Genomic DNA, 23,288 nt, shown 5'->3' on the forward strand with positions numbered 1-23,288 from the left:
CTAACATAACAGTATGCCTTTATTTTAAAGCTGTTTTAAAACAGTGTGTATTGTGAAAAGCGCTATACAAATAAATTTGACTTAACTTTGGCTCAGCCAGTGCCATGAGTTTTATGGAAGACCAGTCTGTTTGTCTGACCAGTGATAGATGGGAAATGTGTTTTTTTAAAAAAAGAAATAGTAGTAATTTTTTGCAGTTTCGTTTAGTAACATGAGTGGTACAGAAACCACACTGCATCTTTGAATTATGGGGTAAGTCTATCCAGGTCTGGTGCCTGATGTAGATATGGTTAATGTTTTGGACTTCCTCGTGAATCATGGAAAAAGACCCTATTTAAAGAACCTTCTTACAATAGCTGAACATAACCTAGGGCTTTTTTTAAATAAATAGTAACTCTTCTGGAAAACCATTGCATCTTCACTAAAGCACACCTTCTTCTGTCTTCTTATAGCACTGGGTTATCCTCAAGCCCTCTGGTGTGTTTGGGGATTCCACTCTTATATTTCATCCACTCGTCTGACACCAGCTTTTGTCTGTTTTCTCTCTGTTTTCTTCTACCTTTTGTAGAATGCAACTGTAACTAGCACAGACCTCATCAACCGAAAAATAAAGGAGTACAACACTCTAATGAGGTAAGCAGGAAACAGAGAAGGATTCCCATCAATTTTTGCAGTCTTCATCCTCTTCTAGATCTTGACTTGGTTTATATGTGTTGCAGTCCACCCAGCAGCAAGACAGAACCCTCACCCAGGGCGTCCCGTCAGTCCCTAAGCATAAGGCAGACGTTATTGGGCAGTAAAGGGGAGAATAAAGCCACAAGCCCTCACTCACCAAACAAGGACCACGACAGGAAAGCCATGCACAAAGGTAACAGCATCAAGGGCACTTACTCTTTATATTGTATTCAATAATTTTAAGTATCAATAAAAATTTACCAAGTGCTTGTGTTTGTTAAGTATTTTTGTGCTTAGCAACATGCTGACGTCAAACTCACTGTAATCACCTGTAAATGAGTCACAAGTCATTTCATTAGTGCTGTTGATTGCATAATTAGTCACTTGTGAGTTTCTTTTTGGGTAGGGTGCCGCCTTAGAATATATATACCATAGCTCACTAACTTTGAGACTAGGGTGTCTGTGACAAATTCTTACCATGGTTGTCTCTAAATAGATGAAACCAGCCCACCCAAGGATAAGGGCACATGGCGGAAGGGCATCCCTGGTCTGATGAGAAAGCCATTTGAGAAGAAATCGTCTCATGGAATCACATTCGGAGTAAGACTAGATGACTGTCCTCCAGCCCAGACCAACAGAGTAAGACCACAAAGAACGTCCTCTCTCTTTCTCTGTCTGTTTTTCTTGGCATTGTTGATTTTAGCAACATCCTAAAGCTGTTCCCTGTAAAAAAAAAGAAGTGAAATATACTTCAAAAGTGTAATATACTTTAATATACTTAAGTACTAATGGAATATAAATGTTAAATGCAATTCAATAAATATAGATTATGGTTTAACTTTAGAATAAATGCATAATAAAATATTGCTTTTTGACCCATTTTCTGTTATACTACCTTTATATGTGATTTTCTAATTCTGTTGTCTTTGAAATATGATTAAAGTGTACTTTTGAATGTACTGACAGGCATTTAAGGTAAACTACAATATACTGTGACATAATTTTTTATTAAAACCTGTATATTAATAAATGTGTCATGACACATTTGTAATAATGAAGTTGCAGTTTATTGCATTTAAAATATATTAGCCGCAATATTGTACAACAAGCTACAGTTAAAATTATTAAGTACTTTATGTGTGCTTTAGTATGTTTTTCAACACCTTGAATTAAATGTACGTCCATAAAGCACAACAAAAGATTATTAAAACACTGATTTAACATGTAGTTTAAATTAAAATGTTTAATTTTACATCATTACAAAGTGAATTTACTCTTTATTACCTGCAAGTACATTTTATAATATACATTTAAGTACACTACAGGTGCACATTTAGTACAATTAAGCGTACTTCTTTTTCACAAGGGAGTAAGGTCTCCACAGTACTGATATTTTTAGATATAGGTGTTTAATAATGTTTAAAGAATAATTGTTTAGTTTGTGGTGAATGTAATTGTATTTGGAACTTGTTATGTTTTTCATACTGCTGATTTTGGACTCGTATTTGTCTATGTAAACGACACATTCATATGGTGTGCAATCTTAAAGATTTAGATTGGCCTGCTGTCATGTGACTGTTCTTTGTATGTTTTAGTTTGTCCCTCTGATAGTTGAAGTGTGCTGTAAGCTGGTAGAAGAACGAGGACTGGAATACACTGGCATTTACAGAGTGCCAGGAAATAATGCCGCCATCTCCATCATGCAGGAAGAGCTTAATAACAAAGGCATGGGTGACATTGATATTCAGGATGATGTGAGTATATATCAAATTCAGGCGTCTGTAACAGTTTCTCTGCTTCTTGCTCGAGGTGCTTTTTCTTCTTCTTTTTTAAAATCCATTCTTTTTTCCTGGACAGAAATGGAAAGACTTGAATGTGATCAGCAGTTTACTCAAATCCTTCTTCAGGAAACTTCCTGAACCCCTCTTCACTAACGGTAAAAGTTCTTGTTGGAATTCCCTTGCTTGAGGCTCTTTATGACTCATATTTTATTGATATATCCTGCACTTGCTCAACATTAATTGTGTAGTTTGCCATCTAGTGGCTGTGAGCAAAACACACATGCATTTTAAACACCTGACAGTTGAAGTAATTTTCCTTCATGATCTGGCCTCTATAGAGAAGTATGCAGACTTTATTGATGGCAACAGAATTGAGGATCCTGTAGAGAGACTCAAAGTGCTCAAGAGACTGGTAAGAAGCTGCTCACCTAATTACCGTTTGCTTATAGTGGTAATAATTTCACTGTTTGTTATGGCAACCCTAAATAAACCTCTCATTTTTCAGCTTCACGAGTTGCCTGATCATCATTACGAAACACTGAAGTTCCTCTCGGCACATCTCAAGACTGTGGCTGAAAACTCGGAAAAGAACAAGGTAAAACATTTCTGGTAGTCCACAGGGATGTAAACACAGAATGTGCGCTTCCGTTCAAAAACAACAAGATGACGTGCAACAGAATGGAACAGAACACATAATACAGGGCTCTCGATGTGTTTTCAAGCCAGATTTTTAGTGATCCAGAGATTTATTTTTTCAAAGGTAAACACGAAATGAAGTTTGCAACTAATTTTAGTTTCTGAGTGAAATATGATATTAAAAAAAAGTTGGGGAACTTGATTTTAAGCATCAAAAATTGATTGGCCATGTGTTGTTAGAGGGGAGGGCTTTGTGATGTCAACCAAAAGGAAAGTAGTGTTTATAGGCAGAGCAAGTTACTATACACTGATGATTTTTACAGAAGAGGAGCATGAATAAAGAAAGTAAACACAACAGCAATATGTGGTGCACTAGTGTTCAAAAGAATGTGTTCTGTATGTACATTGCCTTTGGTTTTTGTTATATATAAAAAAGAGAAATGTCTCATTTTTCTCATTTGCCATTGTGTCAGATGGAGCCACGGAATCTGGCCATTGTGTTTGGCCCAACACTGGTGAGAACATCTGAAGACAATATGACTCACATGGTGACACACATGCCAGACCAGTACAAGATTGTAGAAACGCTCATTCAGCATGTGAGTTCTTTAATCTTCTCATGTAAAAAGAAAACAGCTCTCTCTAATGTGTCAGGTATTTGAGCATTGGTGAAATAATTCTGAATGCGGTCTGGTGTTCTCTTGCAGTACGACTGGTTCTTTACTGAGGATGGTGACAAGGAGCCTACGGTGTGTATTAGTACAGCTGCTTTCTTTATTCCACTTTCTTTTGTTTGTTTTTTTTAAATCTAAACACACATTTGAACACACCCCTAACCTTAAGTATAATATAACTACTGAGTGTATTTAAAGGAGTAGTTCACTTCCAGAACAAAAATTTACAAATGTACTCACCCAGTTGACATCCAAGATGTTTTTTCAGTCGTAAAGAAATAATGTTTTTTGAGGAAAACATTTCAGGAATTATCTCCATATAGTGGACTTCAATGGTGCCCGCGAGTTTGAACGTCCAAAATGCAGTGTAAATGCAGCTTCAAAGGGCTCTAAATGATCCCAGCCGAGGAAGAAGGGTCTTATCTAGGAAAACAAATGGTCATTTTCTAAAAAAAATTAAAATTTGTATACTTTTTAACCTCAAATGCTCATCTTGTCTTGTAGAGCTTGATAAGACAAGCATTTGAGGTTAAAAAGTATATACATTTTTATTTATTTTTTTTATTTTCATTTTGCTAGATAAGACCATAATTCCTCAGCTGGGATCATTTAGAGCCCATTGAAGCTGCATTGAAACTGCATTTTGAACTCGCAGGTACCATTGAAGTCCACTATATGGAGATAATTCCTGAAATGTTTTCATCAAAAAGCATAATTTCTTTACGACCACAGAAAGAAAGGCATAAACATCTTGGATAACAACCGGGTGAGTATATTATCTATAAAAAAAATAAATCAATAAAAAAATAAAAATTCTGGAAGTGAACTTCTCTTTTAATTCAGAACTGTGAATGTGCTCATTTGAGTAAGTAACCAGCTACCAACCACTCAGAACTCCTACTGTAAAATTACTGAAAACACCTCCACATTGAGGCGAATTTTGCACAAAAACCACTGAAAATCTAGTTTGTGCTTTATTCATTATTGTCTAAGTCACTGCTACTTTTCATTGAATTTTCATTCAATTATTTTTTGTGTTGCTTCTCAGACTACGGTCCAGGAGGAGAGTGCTGTGGAGTCTCAGCCTGTGCCTAACATTGACCACCTGCTGACTAACATCGGCCGGACTGGCACCTCTCCAGGGGAAGTGTCAGGTAACATGTGCCCTTGGTTGGACCCTCTCTGACACGGGTTCACCTTATACACCCTTCTGTAAAGTATAATTATGGTTAAGAGCACGCCTTGTGATTAGGCTAAAACTAAAGCTATAATAATACATTTAAACATTTAATTTAATATTGATAAAAATGCTTTGCTTTTCTTAAAATAGAAGCAGCTTCTCCCATTTTTTAAAACAAAAACAGTGCAATGGTTTAATTACAAAGCCTGTGTGAGTTTGTGAGGCAAAATGTTAGACATTTTTACCTGCAGAAGCTTGCTTGCTTGGTGTGACATTGAATTATTTGGTTTGAATGTTTACTATTTATTTTCAGTTATCTAAATTTTGTCACTGTCTTTATCCCATTTCTGTTTTGCTCATTTGTCATGTTTGTGTGAATTTCACAAAGTCTGTCAAAGACTTGGCTGGTCATATTTCACCCAAAAATAAGTAAAAAATCTCAAAAGTAAATCTTTTTGAAGACAATTATTTTTTGAAGACAATTATTCCCTCCCCCAAATTCTCCTCACTACAAAGCAAAAAGAAAAAAAAAAAAGAGAGAGAGACATTCAGACGTATTACAGTATTGAGAACTTTGATTGGAATGTCCTTAATTTTTATGAAAATTTTGTATTATAATACAAAACACCTTAATGGTGTATGGAATAGGCTTTATTTACTCTATGCAAGATACAATTTCTATTTTTGTCCTTTTAATTTTAGGGTGAAATACAACCGTTTCTGTGAGATTCACCTATTTAGTGTGTTTCTTTCTCTACGCGTTTAAACTCCACTGGGTCGTCTCTGTAATTCTGCCAACTGCTGCACTAACACGTCATGTTCTTTCTCCAAGAGAGAACAAACAAACAGCTAAAGCCAAACCGCAGAACACGCTTGCCAATCTCTGATCCCTCTGTCCCTAGTGCCACTCTGTCGCGTGTCCTAAAGGCTTTCCCAGCATTCACACATACTGATCTTGACACAGGACAAGTGGGCGGAGTCTATCACACCTTGATGTCACTGATGGACTCAGTAGTGTCCGTGATGGGCAGCTGGAACTGTAGGAAGAGGGAGGACTGTTGCCCGCAGTGTAGCTGCCTAGTCTGCAGACACCCTCGCCTTTTATGACGTGGGCGACTGAGAAAAGAGAGCAAAAAGTGCAAAGGGAAAGCGCAGCAGAAGTGTTGGGTTCTATGGGGTGTGGTTTGTGAGTTTACCTGGCATAGAGCAGTGCTGCTGTCTCAAAGGCTCTTCGCCGTCTCTCGCCCCTCTCTCTCTCTCTCTCTGAATGCTGGCCAAATGGAGAGACAGCATGGTAATGCTACTCGGCTCTGAATATCACTCGGTCATACCATTTGTCACCACCAAGGGGTGTGCAGGGGGGCTCGGCTCAACACGGAAGAAATAAGCCTCCAAAATTTGTAGTCTTTGCCATGGAAAATGAAATGGGAGCAAAGACAGTAGTGAATCGGTTCTTTAACTTGTCCTTGCTGGCATTCTGTCTTCCCATGTGTCATCCTTTCTGCGTAGCTAGCCCCTCTCTGACCCCTGTCACTTCTGACCTTGGTTCATGCCTTGAGTGTCTCGTCTTCATTGTGGTCACGACAGCACACATCAGAACTGCCTCAGCACTCTCATTAAACATCCAGCCGCCTTAGTCACACCTTAATTAATGCAGATGAGAATTTTCTTAACTTTACCAATTTCTGAAATATACACAATGTACTTGAGCTCAGAGTGGAAAGGGTTGTAGAATTATTTGTTAAAATGCAAAATTTCCAATTACCATTCAAAAAAACCCACTGAATTCACTTAACGGAACATCCAGACTCAAAACAAGTTGAGCTGTGTGGACATCTGTGACACGCAGAAAATAATTTTGACTTGTTTGAAAAAAAATATACAGTATTGCACTATAATGCAGTCTTTAGTAGTGTTTAAAGGTATGTGAAACTTGTATTTTTGTTGAAGCTTTTATATTAATTCTACTTTATAAAAATGTTTATCTAAGTTGTACAGTTGTCTACATGGTTGTATTATTAGTGGGGCTGCTGTTATATACAGATGCACTTTTGACCTTTTTTTTTAACTGAGAGATGAGTCATTATTTTCTGATGCATTTGATAAAATGTCACAGATGGGTTTAACTTGTATTGAACCCAGTATTGTGCTGACTACTTAAAATTATACTTGTATTCTACTTAAAACGTACAAAGAATTTAATTTCTCTATGGTTCATTCTAATGATATGTTATGATTAGAATGATTATGATCTTAGTATGTTAGAATCAGATGTTTATAGATTTTCCATATAGGTCATTATTACATACATGTCACTCAATGACGTCACATCACTCAATGACACTGCCTGCAAGACCCTTATCATTTTGTGTGTACTCTGTGGTCTTGTGTCACTCTCCATGCATCCTGTTAGTTGCATTTATTCCTTCATAAAAAGGTCATCAAGTCCAGCTGATCTCTTTTGCAACCACAAAAATTCCTTTTGTACCAGATTCATGTTTCTACATTGTCTGTGTTTGCTGGATGGTCTTACACGTGAAAGATTGCTCCCAACTGGTGAATATGTATCTGAGCGTTTAAATAAAACAGCGCTCACTTGTTGGTTTGCATGCATGCCTGCTTTTGATCCATATTCCTTGCCATTCCTCTCTGCTGTCGTTTGCCATGCTCTCGTCGTCATGCACACCCTTTCTTAATGCTTATCACCTTCTGTCTGTAAATCAGTTTGTCTGAGGTAGAAGGACGTGTGCAAGCCACTAATCATGTATTACTTTTCTTTACCCCATAGATTCACCAACCAGTGACTCTGCTAAATCTAAGGTGAGTTTGACTCTTGGACCATGGCCACTTCTCTGATAGGGCAGGTACAGTGGGTGAGTGTAGTTCTTGCGCCAGACTGATACGCTCCACCACTCCCAAAGCAGCACCTGAGAGCCAGTTGCCATCTTGAAGAAACTGGACAGATGGATCAGAGGCCATCATGTCATGCTTTGAACATGCACTGCATTCAGTGTAAAAGGGAAATGCGATGTTGCTAGAAGTTGTACTGACCATTTATGACTAAGGGTGGGAATCGAGAACCATTTTTTTTTTAAATGCTGCAACCAAAGCCATCTTCATGCCGCTCTGCTCGGTTAATAGTTCTTGAATTTCGAACAGACTGTGTAACTTGGTTCTAGTGTTTTAATGAATCAGCTTCTTAAATAGCACATTCATTGTTAGTTACTGAATTAACATCTGACTGACAGTCACTGAATTAAGTCATCACTTTGCCAACCAAGAACCTTTACTATATTAGGTTGGTTGACATGAAGATAAATGTTTGGAAAAGTTGTTGTAATGAACTCAAAAGTTAAAATCTACTGCAAAATAGTTCATGTAGACACTTCCTCTAACTCTCAAACATACTAAGAATCATTAAATGGATTAAGATTCCCATCCCTTTTTCTGTCATCTGGCTCCAGCTTTGTTTTAAAAATGCAACCCATGCAGCTTTTTCCATGTGCCAGTGCTGTTGGTGTTGCTGGTGCTGCTTGTGCTATGTGGCTGTTCTGAAAAAGAGGCCTCATTTGGAGCTCTGTGACTGTCTCTAATGTTTCTTTCTATGTTCAGTCCTTCAACCTCTGATTTGTGCTGCTATCAGAGAAGCAGTTGGAGTACTCAGGCTTAGCCACCTGCAAGGGCAGCGGTTGGGCTTTTTATTCCATGTTTTCTTGCTAGGCCTCAGTGCTTTATGGCTCCTTGGTTTACAAATTTGTTTTCTTTTCCCTGTGACTGAGTCCGTCACTCTTGCTTTTTCTGTCCAGGGCTCCTGGGGATCAGGGAAGGACCACTGCAGTCGCGAGTTCCTTCAGCCACGAGTCTCCTCCATTTTTGCTGCGGCCAACCGCAAACGAAAGAAGCACAAGGAGAAGCTGCAACCCAGCAGCTCTGATGACGACCTTGACACCATATTCACCAAGAAAGATAACCCAACTCAAAAGCAGAACCGCCAAAGCCAGGAGGAGGTGGCAGGCAGGTCCAGCCCATGCGGAAAATTGCTTGTTGGAGAGAAGAAGAACGGCATAAGTGCAGAGTCCACCCCGAAGAACAAGAAAGAGTACAGAAACTCTTTCTTTATGAAAGACAAACCCTCATCATCTTTCTCCCCCTCGCCCAAGCTCTCATATTCACCTGTCAACCGCCGCACCTCTGGTCCTCCCAGATCCACCCTCTCAGATCCTTCCTCACAGTTAGACGAGACTACGTCAGACTTGGGCACCATGAGCTCTGGAGCCTCTGTACCCAGAACCAGACCTCGGAAATGGGGAACAACATCACCGGCCCTTGAGCAATTACCCGCTCCTGGGGGAGCTTCGGTAACTGCAGAAGTGAGCTCTATTACATCGGACTACTCAACCACTTCCTCTACCACCTTTCTGACAGGAGTGGAATCCATCACATTAAGTCCAGAGGTGCAGTCCGTGGCAGAAAGCCGGGGAGGAGATGAGGCAGATGACGAGCGAAGTGAGCTCATCAGTGAGGGACGACCGATGGAAACGGACAGCGAGAGTGACTTCCCAATATTCAGCCCTGGCATCGCTGGACTAGACATACAATCCACAGAAGATGGCAGTAGCAGCACACCCAAACTAGCTTCCCGCTTGCTGCCCTCCCATAAGCTGATAGAATGCGACTCTCTGTCCAGGAGGCGATCCCTGAGACAAAAGACGGACAGCGATTCATCTGTGGAGGCGGGGGCTGGTTGCAATCAAGGGGTCAGCAAGAATGAATCAAATAGACTGTCTAGAGTTCTGGAGGTGATGAAGAGAGGCCGTTCCACCGGAAGCCTGAGTGCCTCGTTGCGTACTGAATCGGACCGCGTGGAGCCAGCGTGGCATCTTAAAATCACAGAGAGACTCAAGTCCCGTCTACGTGCCTCTGCTGATGACATGTTTGGTGTTGGCACGCAAAAGTCCCGCTCTACGGAGACGCGTGGTAAGAAAAAGGGCATCCGTCGACGGCATACTATGGGTGGCCAGCGGGATTTTGCTGAATTAGATGTCATTCATGACTGGAGGGAACAGGGCGGGGTGGACCAAGGTGCCGAACTGTCTGCTGTGGAGCGCCTCAGACCCAAGTGTGACTCTCAGGACGTATCTATCCGGAACTGGATTGCTCGTGAGCGTCGTCGAACTGAGGGCTCCCAGGCCAGTCTAGAGTTGAAAGGTCGAGATGGGATAGAGACAGCAGAAATGGAAGAGACCCATGCAGGGAGCGCTGAGCGACTGACTCCTTCTGCTTCTCCGTGTCCCCAGTCCAGCTCTGAACAAGTAAACGGTGGCACGTCAAAGGGCAAATCCAGAAACAGTCTGAATTCTGGAGCTGATGCTCATCCACAAAAATTGTCAGGAGCCCAAGTGGTGCGCTCCCGATTCTACCAATATCTTTAAAAGAAAAGAATAATCTGCATGTGTGTAAGAGTGTCATGTGTGTGTCAAGGCCTGTTCACACCAAAGTGAATGTTTGGTGTGAAAATTCAGTACATTTTCACATTTCACAGTCAGAAAGTGTTTAGACTGGCATGGACGTATGCATGCCATCCATGCGACAAATGGGCAACCAGTAAGATTCACGCTGCCATTACATAAAGCGACTTGGTTGTGCTCACAAACAGACAATTTCGCTAAATTGCAGTGAGGACAAAGTACTTTGTGTATTGGCGTCACCAGTGTGACTGGGGTATTTCTGCTTTTCTATAAGCACCTGTCAAAGAGTGAATTGCCATTTTCACTCAACCTTTCCTAGTAGCCCCTCATTGCAGAACGCAAGATCCAGGGGGCAGGGTTGGATTCACATCTAGGGAGTGGAGATGGTAGGTTTAGGGGTGGAGATGAGTAGGTTTAGGGGTGGAGATTGGTGAGTTTAGGGATCAGGGGCTAGAGACGGGTAGGTTTAGGTATATGTAAAGTGGGAGAAGTTGGATCTGGATCCAGCCTTGCCCCCTGGATCTTGTGTTCCGCACTGAGTACCATCTCAACCTATCTGCAGTTTTTATGTATTGGTCTGAAAAGACAAATTATATGTGCAAATCAGGATGAATTTTCATGTCGAACGTGTTGGTGTGAACAGGTCTTAAGTTGAATGAATGTACTTAGACATAAGGTTACTCCATCTTTATTTTCCATCCCCATGTCCTTTTTTTAAACAAAGTATCTATAAATATGAATATATATATATATATATATATTATAAATATAAATTGTATATATCTATATGTATAGGCTTATAAAAAAGTAACTGGAGTAATTTTAACAACTTTGAGTTATCTTACTCATTGTTTTTGGATCAGTACTGGAGCCGTTTTCTTGAAAGCTAGTAATATATGCATGACAGTGAAGTGGCCTGATATTCAGAGGCTGTACAATACCAATGTTTACTGACTGCCTCTGCTGCTGCGACAGCACAGTTTTTCTGACTTGGACAGACATGCATTTGCAACTGTTACTGAAGGATACTAATATCAAAGGAAAAGATAAGACATCTCGTCCAAGGTTAGGACAAAAAAAAAAAAGAAAACTCCTCATGTTACTCATATGAAGAATGTAATATGCTTGCTGTTATATTGACTAACACGTAAATTGCTTGTTGCATTTTTCATTAGTGAAAAAAATGTAAATAATGTCTGTACTTGAAGTATTTTTTTTAATTATTATTATTATTTTGAAGGTTAGCCTTGTTATGGGCTGTTTTCTGAGCTGTGCGCTGTGGAAATCCCTTTTACAGTGCATCATAACAGCCAGACATAAATGTGGAAGAAGAATGAAATCTTTTTTTATATTTCTACAGGATTGTGAAAGTAAGTGCTAAATTGAAAGCACCAGAGCCTGAACATCTGTAGCAGTACCAGGCTTAATGGTATTGTCATGTTGAACCGTTTTAATGCAAAGTACAACCTAACAGCAAATAAGTCATAAAATCAAGGAATTCAGTTTTTCTTACAAAAAAAGTGCCTCTCAACTAGTTCTGGTGACAGGAAAGGTGCCATTTCTTAATTTTGTTGTTTGTTAATATGGAAAATGTATTGTGAATGAATGACTGAATTTTATCAGAATAAAAAAAAAAGAAAAAAAGAAAAATAAATTTTTATACAAAACGATGCAAAAGCAGACCCAGAGCTTCCACTGCTTTATCAGTCATAGTCTTAAGTCATCTCGTGCTTTGCCACTGGATTCGTCTTGACCCTGGTCTTTTGTAGAGGCAATAACTTAAATGTGTATATTTTTTTGTGTATGTTACCTTTGTCAAAAAGTCACATATTTTGTCCGAGCTGACCAGTGTAGTAGCCAGCATGTGATTCCTCGGGAGAGTATGCATGACATCATACTTATGTGTGCGGATTTCATCTTACCTCTGATATGTGTGACTCCCAACTGCAAAGAAAAAAGAACACTGGAAATAAATTATCTTTGTCAGCTTCTTCTCATTGTCATTGATAATCTATGTAATGTAGACCCTAGGGATAGCAGGGATAGCAGACACGCAGTTTGGACAAGGTGCACTTCTTTACCTGATTATCATTTCCCAGTATCTGTTTCAATTTCACTTTTTAATTTTAGTTTTGTGAAGACGTTCATAGATACAGTTTTCTGCCAATTTCAGCATAAGCTTTTAGATCAAAAGATTTATGCCATCATAAAATCACTCAGATCATGAGAAACAAATTTAGAAGATAAAGTCCAAACCATTTACTGTGCTTGTTAAATTAAATTAATGAAATATATAAATGTACTCTAGGTACTCAATGTTGTTCGTGTTCTGAACAGAAGAGGGCATTGTGCAATCATAAGTGCCTCAAAGCAAGGAATTTGTTTCTTTGTCTAAGCAGAATGGCCTATAGGTAGGGCAGTACAAAATGTTACTATTATTATTATTATTATTATTATTTGTATTATTATAGATCTGACTAGCTTAAGTCCAAAAACACTTTGTAGGGTGGTTATTGTATAACATTGTGTAAACTCTAGTTACTTGTCCCTGTTTAAAGAGCATTTGAAGCATGAAGGGTAGTCATTTGTGAGCTTCCTGGACCTGATTGTGCCAGTAAAAGGAAGTTGCATAATACCAAAGTGCAATTTTATTTCCTTATCGTCATTCAAGCATTTCTAACATATAATATAATAATTTAAGTGCTTTTTTTCAGCTGCCTGTGCAACAGAAGTGTTTTTTTTTTGTTTCCCAAATTCATTTTCTGCATAGGCATTTCAAAACAATATTCAGTAAAGAGCTCTAAACCTTGAACCAAACAAACTACCTCTGAGATAAATTTCATACAATCCAAAAAATCTAAAAAAAATTTAAGCATTTAAGGGTAAGTATGAACAAACACAAACCATAAATCATTTACAATTACATAATTTTTTACACAATATATTTTATATTTTATTTACTGTCATTCAGGCAGATCTGGCATCCTTAAACTTGGCACAATATTATTTATTATTTATTTGTTTGTTTGTTTTAATTTTCTGATGATGTTTTCTTTTTGTGACTTGTTAACATAATTTGGTAAATTTACTTGCAGGATTCTGGGTAGTGTTGTATTTCACCAAACTTGAGTTTTTAAATATGAAGTTGACAGTACATTGATCATAATGACATATCTAAAACCATTGTTGTCATTGACCATCCTTGTAGCTTATTGTACAGGTTGTTCTGTCAAAATGCATGCTGTTTCTTTATTTTCTTATTTTTCTTTATTTATTTATTTTTTTTTTTGTCAGGTGGTATTCAGATTGCACTATGCATGCAGAAAGAAGGAGCAGTTCATTTTGCTCTGTAAAGATTTTGAATGCAATTTCTACTGTGCAGCTGACCCTGTGCCGTAAACACAAAAAAGCAACAGTCATAAAGGCCATGCCCAAATCATATGATTTGCTATCCCTAGTAAATGTTTATACATTTACAAATGTTTATACAAGTCTTGTTCCAGCAATGACTTCACAGGATTCCCAGACCTGCTTGTGCCAGTAAAGGGAAGTAAAAACAACAAATTATGCAAAACGCAGAAATCGTTAATATTTGTGACCCTGGACCACAAAACCAGTCTTAGCACGGCTATATTTGTAGCAGTCGCTATATTCATCTTTTAGATGGCATACAAATTTCAACTTTTCAAATTCACCCTAATGACTTTGTGGTTTTGTGGTCCAGTGTCACATTTACATAATATGAATGTTGGCATCATTTATTTACCCACATGTCACTCCAAACATGTGATTTTCATTCCAAAGCTAGCTAGGGCACTAACTCAACCAATGTGACAAAAAATGCTGTTCATGCTGGTCTGTCTGATTTAGAAGGGTTTTGGGCACTGGTCTGGTCAAGTGCTTCGGTAGGGAAGATATTTTTTTTTTCTTGTTTAGTGTGGGAAATGCTATAAACCATAACCATATGGTTTTTTGTTTGTTTTTTTTTTATAAAATATAGCCTATGTGTCTACATAGTAATAATGTTACAAACTTAGGTAATACACTGACCTCATGTTCAATTCTACTACCTCTCCAGGTGTAACGAGGACGCTGAGTCGGCGTTTGAATCCAATTGCGGAAGTTTATTACAAATGACAGCACACATAAACGTGGAAACAGGCAGAGGGTCGATTACCAGAAAAGCAGTCCAACAGCATACAACACATAAACGTAATCCAAGCAGCAGAGAGATAAAGCAGGCAGTGGGTCAAATACCGTGAAGTCAGTCCAGAAACAGCAAACAATCCAATAGGGGTAATCCGTAAACTCAAGAGTCCATAAACAAAGCAAGGTAGCAACAGGTAATCCAACAGAGTAAATATAGAAACGCTCGGTAAGGCAGGTGAAACTGGCAATACTTCGCGAGGTGCAAGCACATGGTGAGTCCTTATATACTGCCAAACAGGAAGTGACAGTAGAAGCAGCAGAGGGAGCATGCAGGCAGTACTGGGGTGAGGGCTCCCTCTGCTGGCGTGGCATTACAGAACCCCCCCCAGGAGCGACTCCTGGCGCTCAAAACAACAACAGTCCAGGTGGGTGGGGGAACAGAGGCAAAACGGGGTGGGACGGAGGGCCAGGTCCATGTAGAGCAGGTGGGCCTGGATCGTGGAGCAGGGACAGACAGTGAAGCACTGGAGGACCTGGACCATGGAGCAGTGGCAGACAGTGAAGCACTGGAGGACCTGGGCCGTGGAGCTGTGGCAGACAGTGGAATTTTGGAGGACCAGGGCCATGGAGCTGTGACAGACGGTGGAACCTTGGAGGACCTGGGCCGTGGAGCAGTAGCAGACCGTGAAGTACTGGAGGGCCTGGGCCGTGAAGCTGTGGCAGACAGTGGAACCTTGGAGGACCTGGGCCGTGGAGCAGTAGCAGATTGTGAAGTACTGGAGGACCTGGGCCGTGGAGCTGTGGCAGACCGTGTAGTACTGGAGGGCCTGGGCCGTGGAGCAATGGCAGAGTAGGGGACCATGGTGGGGCAGGCAGAGCAGGCAGAACAGGAAGCCGTGGCACAGCAGGCAGAGCAGGCAGAACAGGAAGCCATGGCGAGGCAGGCAGAGCAGGCATAACAGGGAGCCATTGCAGGGCAGGCAGAACAGGCAGAGCAAACAGGAGCAGAGATATCCACAGTGGGACTAATGACATGCATAGCAGAGCGGTGTGTTCATGCATGATTTTCTTGGCCATGGCATGACAGGCAGAGAGCTTCATATGGGTCTTCTTGATTGCGACCTGGCGGGCAGAGAGTTCATCCTGGGACGCCGCCCCCATAGGAGGATCTACAGCTTGCGCTGACACCTCTGGGGGCATGGGCGCAGATGCTTGGGCAGGTGTGGCAGGGAAGTTATAAATGGCCTTCCTGGCCGTGACAGGACAGGCAGAGAGTCCTTGGGGAAACGCCGCCCCTTTAGGAGGTTCTGCAGCCAGAGCTGCTGCTTCTGGGGGCATTGGCGCAGACTCTTTGACAGAAGAGGCCTCTGGCGTAGACTCGTGGACAGGCGAGGCCTCTGGCGTAGATTCGTGGACAGGCGAGGCCTCGGGAGCAGACTCGTGGACAGGCGAGGCCTCGGGAGCAGACTCGTGGACAGGCGAGGCCTCGGGAGCAGACTCGTGGACAGGCGAGGCCTCGGGAGCAGACTCGTGGACAGGCGAGGCCTCGGGAGCAGACTCGTGGACAGGCGAGGCCTCGGGAGCACAGTGTGCAGCCCACACACTGAAGATGGCTACGGCCATTACAGGCAGCACAGCAGATAATGGGGTGTCTGTTGACCTTGAGGGTGCTGATGATATGGGCTTGTGGCTTGGGAGCGTGGGCTCTGCGTGGCTTGGGAGCGTGGGCTCTGCGTGGCTTGGGAGCGTGGGCTCTGCGGGGTCAGCTGATACGTGAGGTGGCTTGAGAAGGTCAGAGGGGACCTGGTGAGATTCTGGTAGAATAACAGTTTTATGACTTGACTCAGGGAGGCCTGCCGTGGCCGGACTTGACTCAGGAGCAACAGCAGTAACCTGACTTGGTTCATGGAGATCAACTGTGGTGTGGCTTGGTTCAGGGAGATTAGCTGTGGCTTGACTTGGTTCGGGAATAACAGCAGCAACTTGACTTGGCTCATGAAGATCTGCTGGAACTTGGCTTGGCTCGTGAAGATCAACTGTTACTTTGCTTGACTCAGGAACCACGGCTGTGACTTTGCTTGACTTGAGGGCTACAGCTATAGCTTTACTTGACTCAGGAGCAATAGCTGTAACTTGACTGGACTTCGGAAGAGCAGCTCTGACCTGACTTGACACAGGAAACACAGCTTTAACGTGACTTGACGCTGGAACAACAGCTGCAGCTTGACTTGACTGTGGAACAACAGCCGTGACCTGACTGGACTCGGAAACTTGACTTGACTCAGGAAACGCAGCTGTAACTTGACTTGGAAACTTGACTTGACTCAGGGGACGCAGCTGCAACTTGACTTGGAAACTTGACTTGACTCGGGAAACACAGCTGCAACGTAACTTGACTCAGGAACAACATGGCTTGGCTCAGGAATGACATGGCTTGGCTCAGGAACGACAGCTGTAACTTGGCTTGACTCGTGGGGAACAGCTGTGACTTGGCTTGACTCGTGGGGAACAGCTGTGACTTGGCTTGACTCGTGGGGAACAGCTGTGACTTGGCTTGATTCATGGGGAACAACTGTGGCCTTGCTTGACTCTGTTGCTTGACTTGACTCTGTTGCGTGACCGGGCTCTGTAGCTTGACCGGGCTCTGTAGCTTGACCGGGCTCTGTAGCTTGGCCGGGCTCTGTAGCTTGGCCGGGCTCTGTAGCTAGACTTGACCCTGGAACTGGACTTGACCCTGGAACTGGACTTGACTTGGAAGCCTTGGACTTTGGAGCAGCTGCTGTAGCTTGACTTGACACAGCGGCAACTTGACTGGAATCAAGGGTAGCTGCCATTTTAGCTGCCCTTACGGCCATGAGGGGCGAGTCCAGTACGTGAGCCATCAGGTGGCGTGGCTTGGAGACAGCGACCATCTTGTTGAGTGGCTCTGGGATGGCGGCCATCTTGTGAACTGGCTCTGGAATGGCGGCCATCCTGTGAACAGGTTTGGGGATGGCAGCCATCTTGCGTGCAGACTCTGGCGTGGCGGCAGGCGTGGCGTGAGCAGGCCCTGGAGCGGCAGGCGTGGCGTGAGCAGGCCCTGGAGCGGCAGGCGTGGCGTGAGCAGGCCCTGGAGCGGCAGGCGTGGCGTGAGCAGGCCCTGGAGCGGCAGGCGTGGCGTGAGCAGGCCCTGGAGCGGCAGGCGTGGCGTGAGCAGGCTTTGGCTTGATGGATGTGGCTTGAACAGGCAGTGGTGTGGTGGTTACTGTGGGATTGCGGGGTCCCTCGTCCGCAATCCCAACAGTGTATGGTGATCCGCTTAAGAGCAGGGCATGATCGATATATTTCTCCAGTGACCAACAAATTTTCCCCCCTGGCAGAATTGAACTAATGGGCTCGTTTAACCCAAAACGAAAAAAGTCCTTTAGTGCCACATCATTAAAATCCACTAGATGACACAGTCCACAAAAATCCTCAACATACTCCTCTATGGTCCTGTCGCCTTGACGAAGGCAGATGAGACGAGATACTGCTGGGTTCATGATTTGTTGTGTTGTGTATGCTGTAACTTCCGCTGGATTCAGGGGAGGCGAAGTATTCTGTAACGAGGACGCTGAGGCGGCATTTGAATCCAATTGCGGAAGTTTATTACAAATGACAGCACACATAAACGTGGAAACAGGCAGAGGGTCGATTACCAGAAAAGCAGTCCAACAGCATACAACACATAAACGTAATCCAAGCAGCAGAGAGATAAAGCAGGCAGTGGGTCAAATACCGTGAAGTCAGTCCAGAAACAGCAAACAATCCAATAGGGGTAATCCGTAAACTCAAGAGTCCATAAACAAAGCAAGGTAGCAACAGGTAATCCAACAGAGTAAATATAGAAACGCTCGGTAAGGCAGGTGAAACTGGCAGTACTTCGCAAGGTGCAAGCACATGGTGAGTCCTTATATACTGCCAAACAGGAAGTGACAGTAGAAGCAGCAGAGGGAGCATGCAGGCAGTACTGGGGTGAGGGCTCCCTCTGCTGGCGTGGCATTACACCAGGTCCTGACTAACCTTACTAATTAATGACAAACGTCATAATAGGCATATCTTATCTTCTATATCTTATCTAAGATATTCTTTGCTAACTATATTTTATCTTGTAAATCTTATGTTCTCATCTTATTACTTGTCATGTGATATATTTCCTCATGGGTGTAAATGTCATCTAGTAGTTGGGGGTGAGGGACAATAAACATAAAATTTCTCAAGAGCAGTTTTTGAAATGGACACAAAGATGTTTTGCCTTAATATGGGGACTTTTGTACTTGGCATTTTGGTGCACTGAAAAATTATCTTCCTGTTTTTTTTTTTTTTTTTTGTTTGTTTGTTTTTTTTTGTTTTTTTTTTCCTCTGTTATTTTATCTGACCAACAACACAAAGTGATAGTTGTTTAAATATAAGTTAGGTTCATCGGTTCATCACACGGTCATATTAGAATTATGAAATTATCTTGTGTCCTCCACATATTATTTTAGTTTCGTCTTGGACAGAGCACATCACTTAGACATTAATCCACCAACTGATCTGCCACTTAACATCATATTGAGCAAAACCCAATACAACGGACAACGGTAGATGTGCAATAGCCTAATATCACGCCCAGGCTTATTACGCATGTTAGCGGTAGTAGGTGACTTACTATCCAACAAGCTACGGTGTTTAAAAAGCCACCGAACAAGTTAGGTAACATTATAATCATTAACAAAACAGACTCATGGAAAAATAAATTATTGTATATAGTTATGGTCATGACTCATTTTTAATGGCTTAGCATCATCTGCAACATTAAAAAGAAAAGAATTACTTCATCCAATGTTTACAGTGAATACAATAGCCTTGACAGCCTTAAACTGAGAATATGGCACAGGTTGGTTTAGCTCTTCCTCAGAGCTCTTCCTCAAATCTGTGCCTAGTCGTTTAAAGTGTACCACCCATCTTCTTCATTGTCCATCAATTCCCCATATTGGCCTTCCTTCTTTATCTTTCACTGGCCTTTCTGGCTTGCTGTATTTCCCTGCAAAATGTTTTGTAATGTCATAGAATTCCTTCAAATTTCCGTGTCCTAAAGCTTTTTGGGCCTCTTTGGTCAAATTGTCAAAAAATCTTAATTTGTCTGCTTCAGACTTCACTTTGTATCGATATGTGCTTTGTTGTATTCATTCATGGCTTTTTCTAGTTTGTGTTCAGCTTGTATTGACATTCACAGAGTTGTCTATAAGCCACTCTTGCTGTGTGCTTAGGGTCATTGTCCTGTTGGAATGTGAATCTTCTGTCCAGTCTGAGGTTCTGAATGCTCTGGACTGGGTTTTCATTAAGGCTCATTATTTTGGTGAATTGAGCTTTCCTTCTAGTCCCTCAGTTCCTGCTGCTGAAAAACAGCCTCACAGCATGAGGCTGCTACCAGCACTTTTGGGATGGTACTCTCCAGGTAATGAGCAGTGCTTGGTTTCCTTCAAACATGATGCTTGGAATTGAGGTTCATTAGACCAGAGAATTTTGTTTCTCAGTCTGGAGTCCTTTAGGTGCTTTTTTGCAAATTCCAAATGGGGTTTCACTGAGAAGAGGAATGAGTTTGGCCACACCACCATGAAGACTGATTGGTGGAGTGATGCAGTGATGTTTGCCCTTCTGTAAGTTTCTTCCATCTGCATATGTGATCATGGAGCTCAACTAGAGTGACCATCAGCTTCTTGGTCACCAGTATAACCAAGCCCCTTCTCCATCAATTGCTCAGTTTGGCCAGGAGGCCAGCGCTAGGAAGAGTCCTACTTGTTACAAGCATCTTCCATTATGGATAATGGAGGCTACATGCTTCTTTGAACCTTCAATGCAGCAGAACATTTTCTGAACTCTTCCCCAGATCTGTGCCTTGACACAAGCCTGTTTCTGAGCTCTACAGGCAGTTATTTTGACCTCTGGGCTTGGTTTTGCTCTGATATGCATTTTAACCATTTTTTTCTGAGAGGTGTGTGCCTTTCCAAATCATACTCATTCAAATGAATTTGCCACAGTGTAAACCCACCCGAAGTGTAGTAACATCTACAAGTGATATGAATGCTCCTGAGCTAAATTTCAAGTGTCCCAGAAAAGGGTATGAATACTTATGCAGTAGAATCATTTCAGTTTTTTATTTCTAATAAATTTGCAAAGTTGTTACAAACCTGTCTTTTCTTACATTTGAGTGTAGACTCATGTGGAAAAAAAGTTATTTAAAGCAGTTTTACATAAGGCAGCAATTTAATAAAACATGAAAAAAATTAAGAGGTACGAATACTTTCGCAAGGCACTGTACACTGAAACGGAACAAGGGGCAGTACTGCGACGGAACTGATGACATCTTTAAGCGGTACCAACAACAACTCACTGCAAACAAAAGGTACTGTTGACATCCAGCCTACACACACTGACACAACAAAGACTGTGCCAACCCTAAAGCCCTAAGAATGGACTGATATGTACCAGATCTTTGAGAGTTAGTAGACTTCTTACTAGGCTTGACTTGTAAAGAAATCTCAGAAACTTGTTTGTGCTGGGGAATATGGTCAGACTTTCCTGGAGATTTGAAATGTTTGTTCTATTCATAATTACAGTAAGAGTTCATATCATGTTTATGCTGTTGAAAGTTTTTTATCTGTCTGTTTATATGCTGTTATATAGTGGTAATAGTATGGGGGGAGAGAACAAGCAGACTATATTTAGTTTTTTTGGAAAAAGCGGGGAGATGTCATGTCACGTCATTTATTTCTTATTGTTTTCAATGCTATTTTTTTTAACAGGTATACATTTACAGTTATATGCAAGTTCTTTTTTTAGACCCTCCACAAACTTATTTTAATAAAAGTAATACATTTATTTATAACCATAAAATAAATGAACATCTGCCTTTCCTACTAAATGAAAGAGATATAATGAATAAACCACCTCCGGCTCAGCAGGGACAGGAACAGAAATGAATCCGTGTGTAAAGATATGAATTCTGGTTGCTAACTCAGCAGTTGTACACCTAGAGGAAAAGGGCTTTCATAGATCTCCAGGACTGCTTATGACAGCAATAATATCTGTTGAAATAACTACACATTCATATTTTTATGTGCCCTTGTTAGACTTAGACAAATATAGCAGAATATATATTCAGCAATTCTTTAACCAGTTATTTTCCTACAATGTGTCCTGACTGGATGTTTAAGGGCAGTGCAGTTTTAGCATGGTAAGTACAATGTAGCAATGCAGGGAACTTTTGCTATATTCGCAAGGTGTTGGCATGAATAATTAAACACTACATGACATTGTGAAGCTGTCTTTGAATATTAGGCTTGCATGGGAATGCAAAAAGTTTTGTGTATTCGTTGTAAGGGTCTGCTAGTCATAATATTTAGCCTTTACTGGCAGGTGTGTGTGTGTGTGTGTGTGTGCGTAAGGAGAAGTGTAGGGAAATAGGCCCATGGCTGGATGAACATGGATAATTGCAGGTGCCAGTCTGTCTCCAGCTCTTTAATATGGACCTGTGGGATTAAAGTAGAAACTGCAGGCAAGAAGACTGGACTGGATGTGGCTGCCAATAATTTGTTATTGTTATTTGGGACTATAAATTAGAGTGTCAAACTCTGTAACATAAAAGTTTCTCTCTAGAGAGGGAAAAATTTAGCTAAAGCTTAAAGTGTATACAATCTTCATGCAATTCCAAACACATTTTATTTTCAAGGAACATGAAATGAGTTTTCTTTTGTTTGTTTGTTTTTTTTTTTTTTTGTTTCTTTGTTTCTTTGTTTCTTAATTTATTGCAGAATAGTAAATACTAATTTCCTAGAACATTTTTAAGGCTGCATTTTCTTTTTCTTCTCTTTCTCTTTGATGAAGAGTCCATTTCTCACATTGCATCTGGAAAATCACTGACCCCGAGCGAGTTGTGTGTGAAATATGATATGAGACTGTTCTCTGAGGGCCCATATGGGCCTGGAGTGACAGCTGAGTGACAGGGGCCTGGAAGGCTCAAAACTGCGGCCTGTTAAAGGCTGGAACAGCACTCTTCACTAGCCGTCACAGCTGCACTCAACCATGCAGGGGAAAAAATGTTGAAATGGGTTAGAAGAAGTATAGAGTATAGATAAGAAGACAAGTATTTTATGAGAATCCTATAATGTGGATATTCAGGATATTCAGCACAAGTGTGGGCAATCCACAGCTTAAATTAGCTCCTACTTCAAAGTAAGGTCTAATGCTGCATTCCAGACAACTTGAAATTTGGATTTTTCCACCTCCCATTTGGAAATAACATCTAGAACGCTGCTTGAAGTCGGACATCCGACCTGTGAACTATCGACTTACAAACTGAAAAGCTTTACAAAACAAATGGCAAATATTTATATTAACACAACTTTCATTGTGTCAAGAGGTCAATATGTTAACATGATGTGTGATTGACTGGAGTTCACCAAGGTTTGAAGTAGGACATGTTCCCACTTCTGACCTTCTCTGAAACGTGACATAAAACATATCTATTTCAACCTATCCTGAATGACGCCATTCTTTTGCCTATCTTTCAGACGTAATAACAACGTCAGGTGACAACCTTAAGGATTGACTGTTAAATAACATCTGGATGGACCAACTACTTCCTCTTTGCCTTTATCGCCTCATCTGAGACCAGATCGGTTGATTGCATTTTAAGTCAAACACAGGAGAGATTGCAGTTCCA

At 41.4% G+C, this 23,288-nt stretch overlaps 1 protein-coding gene across 6 annotated transcripts in view; it reads left to right on the plus strand.

Moving 5' to 3' along the window:
• The window catches only part of LOC127155508 (rho GTPase-activating protein 21), a 102,684-nt gene extending 90,284 nt beyond the window's left edge, over window positions 1–12,400 (plus strand). For all 6 annotated transcript variants that reach the window (XM_051097749.1, XM_051097750.1, XM_051097748.1 and 3 more), the window contains 12 exons: window positions 569–633; window positions 720–868; window positions 1,172–1,314; window positions 2,271–2,429; window positions 2,533–2,611; window positions 2,795–2,868; window positions 2,962–3,051; window positions 3,566–3,691; window positions 3,800–3,841; window positions 4,815–4,920; window positions 7,735–7,766; window positions 8,753–12,400. In XM_051097749.1, the coding sequence (XP_050953706.1) occupies window positions 569–633; window positions 720–868; window positions 1,172–1,314; window positions 2,271–2,429; window positions 2,533–2,611; window positions 2,795–2,868; window positions 2,962–3,051; window positions 3,566–3,691; window positions 3,800–3,841; window positions 4,815–4,920; window positions 7,735–7,766; window positions 8,753–10,378 (2,691 nt within the window). In that variant the 3' untranslated portion in view covers window positions 10,379–12,400. The remainder of the gene's footprint in view (window positions 1–568; window positions 634–719; window positions 869–1,171; window positions 1,315–2,270; window positions 2,430–2,532; window positions 2,612–2,794; window positions 2,869–2,961; window positions 3,052–3,565; window positions 3,692–3,799; window positions 3,842–4,814; window positions 4,921–7,734; window positions 7,767–8,752) is intronic.
• Window positions 12,401–23,288: the final 10,888 nt, after the last annotated feature.

This window comes from Labeo rohita, chromosome 24, assembly GCF_022985175.1.
Source record: "Labeo rohita strain BAU-BD-2019 chromosome 24, IGBB_LRoh.1.0, whole genome shotgun sequence".
NCBI classification, from domain to species: domain Eukaryota; kingdom Metazoa; phylum Chordata; class Actinopteri; order Cypriniformes; family Cyprinidae; genus Labeo; species Labeo rohita.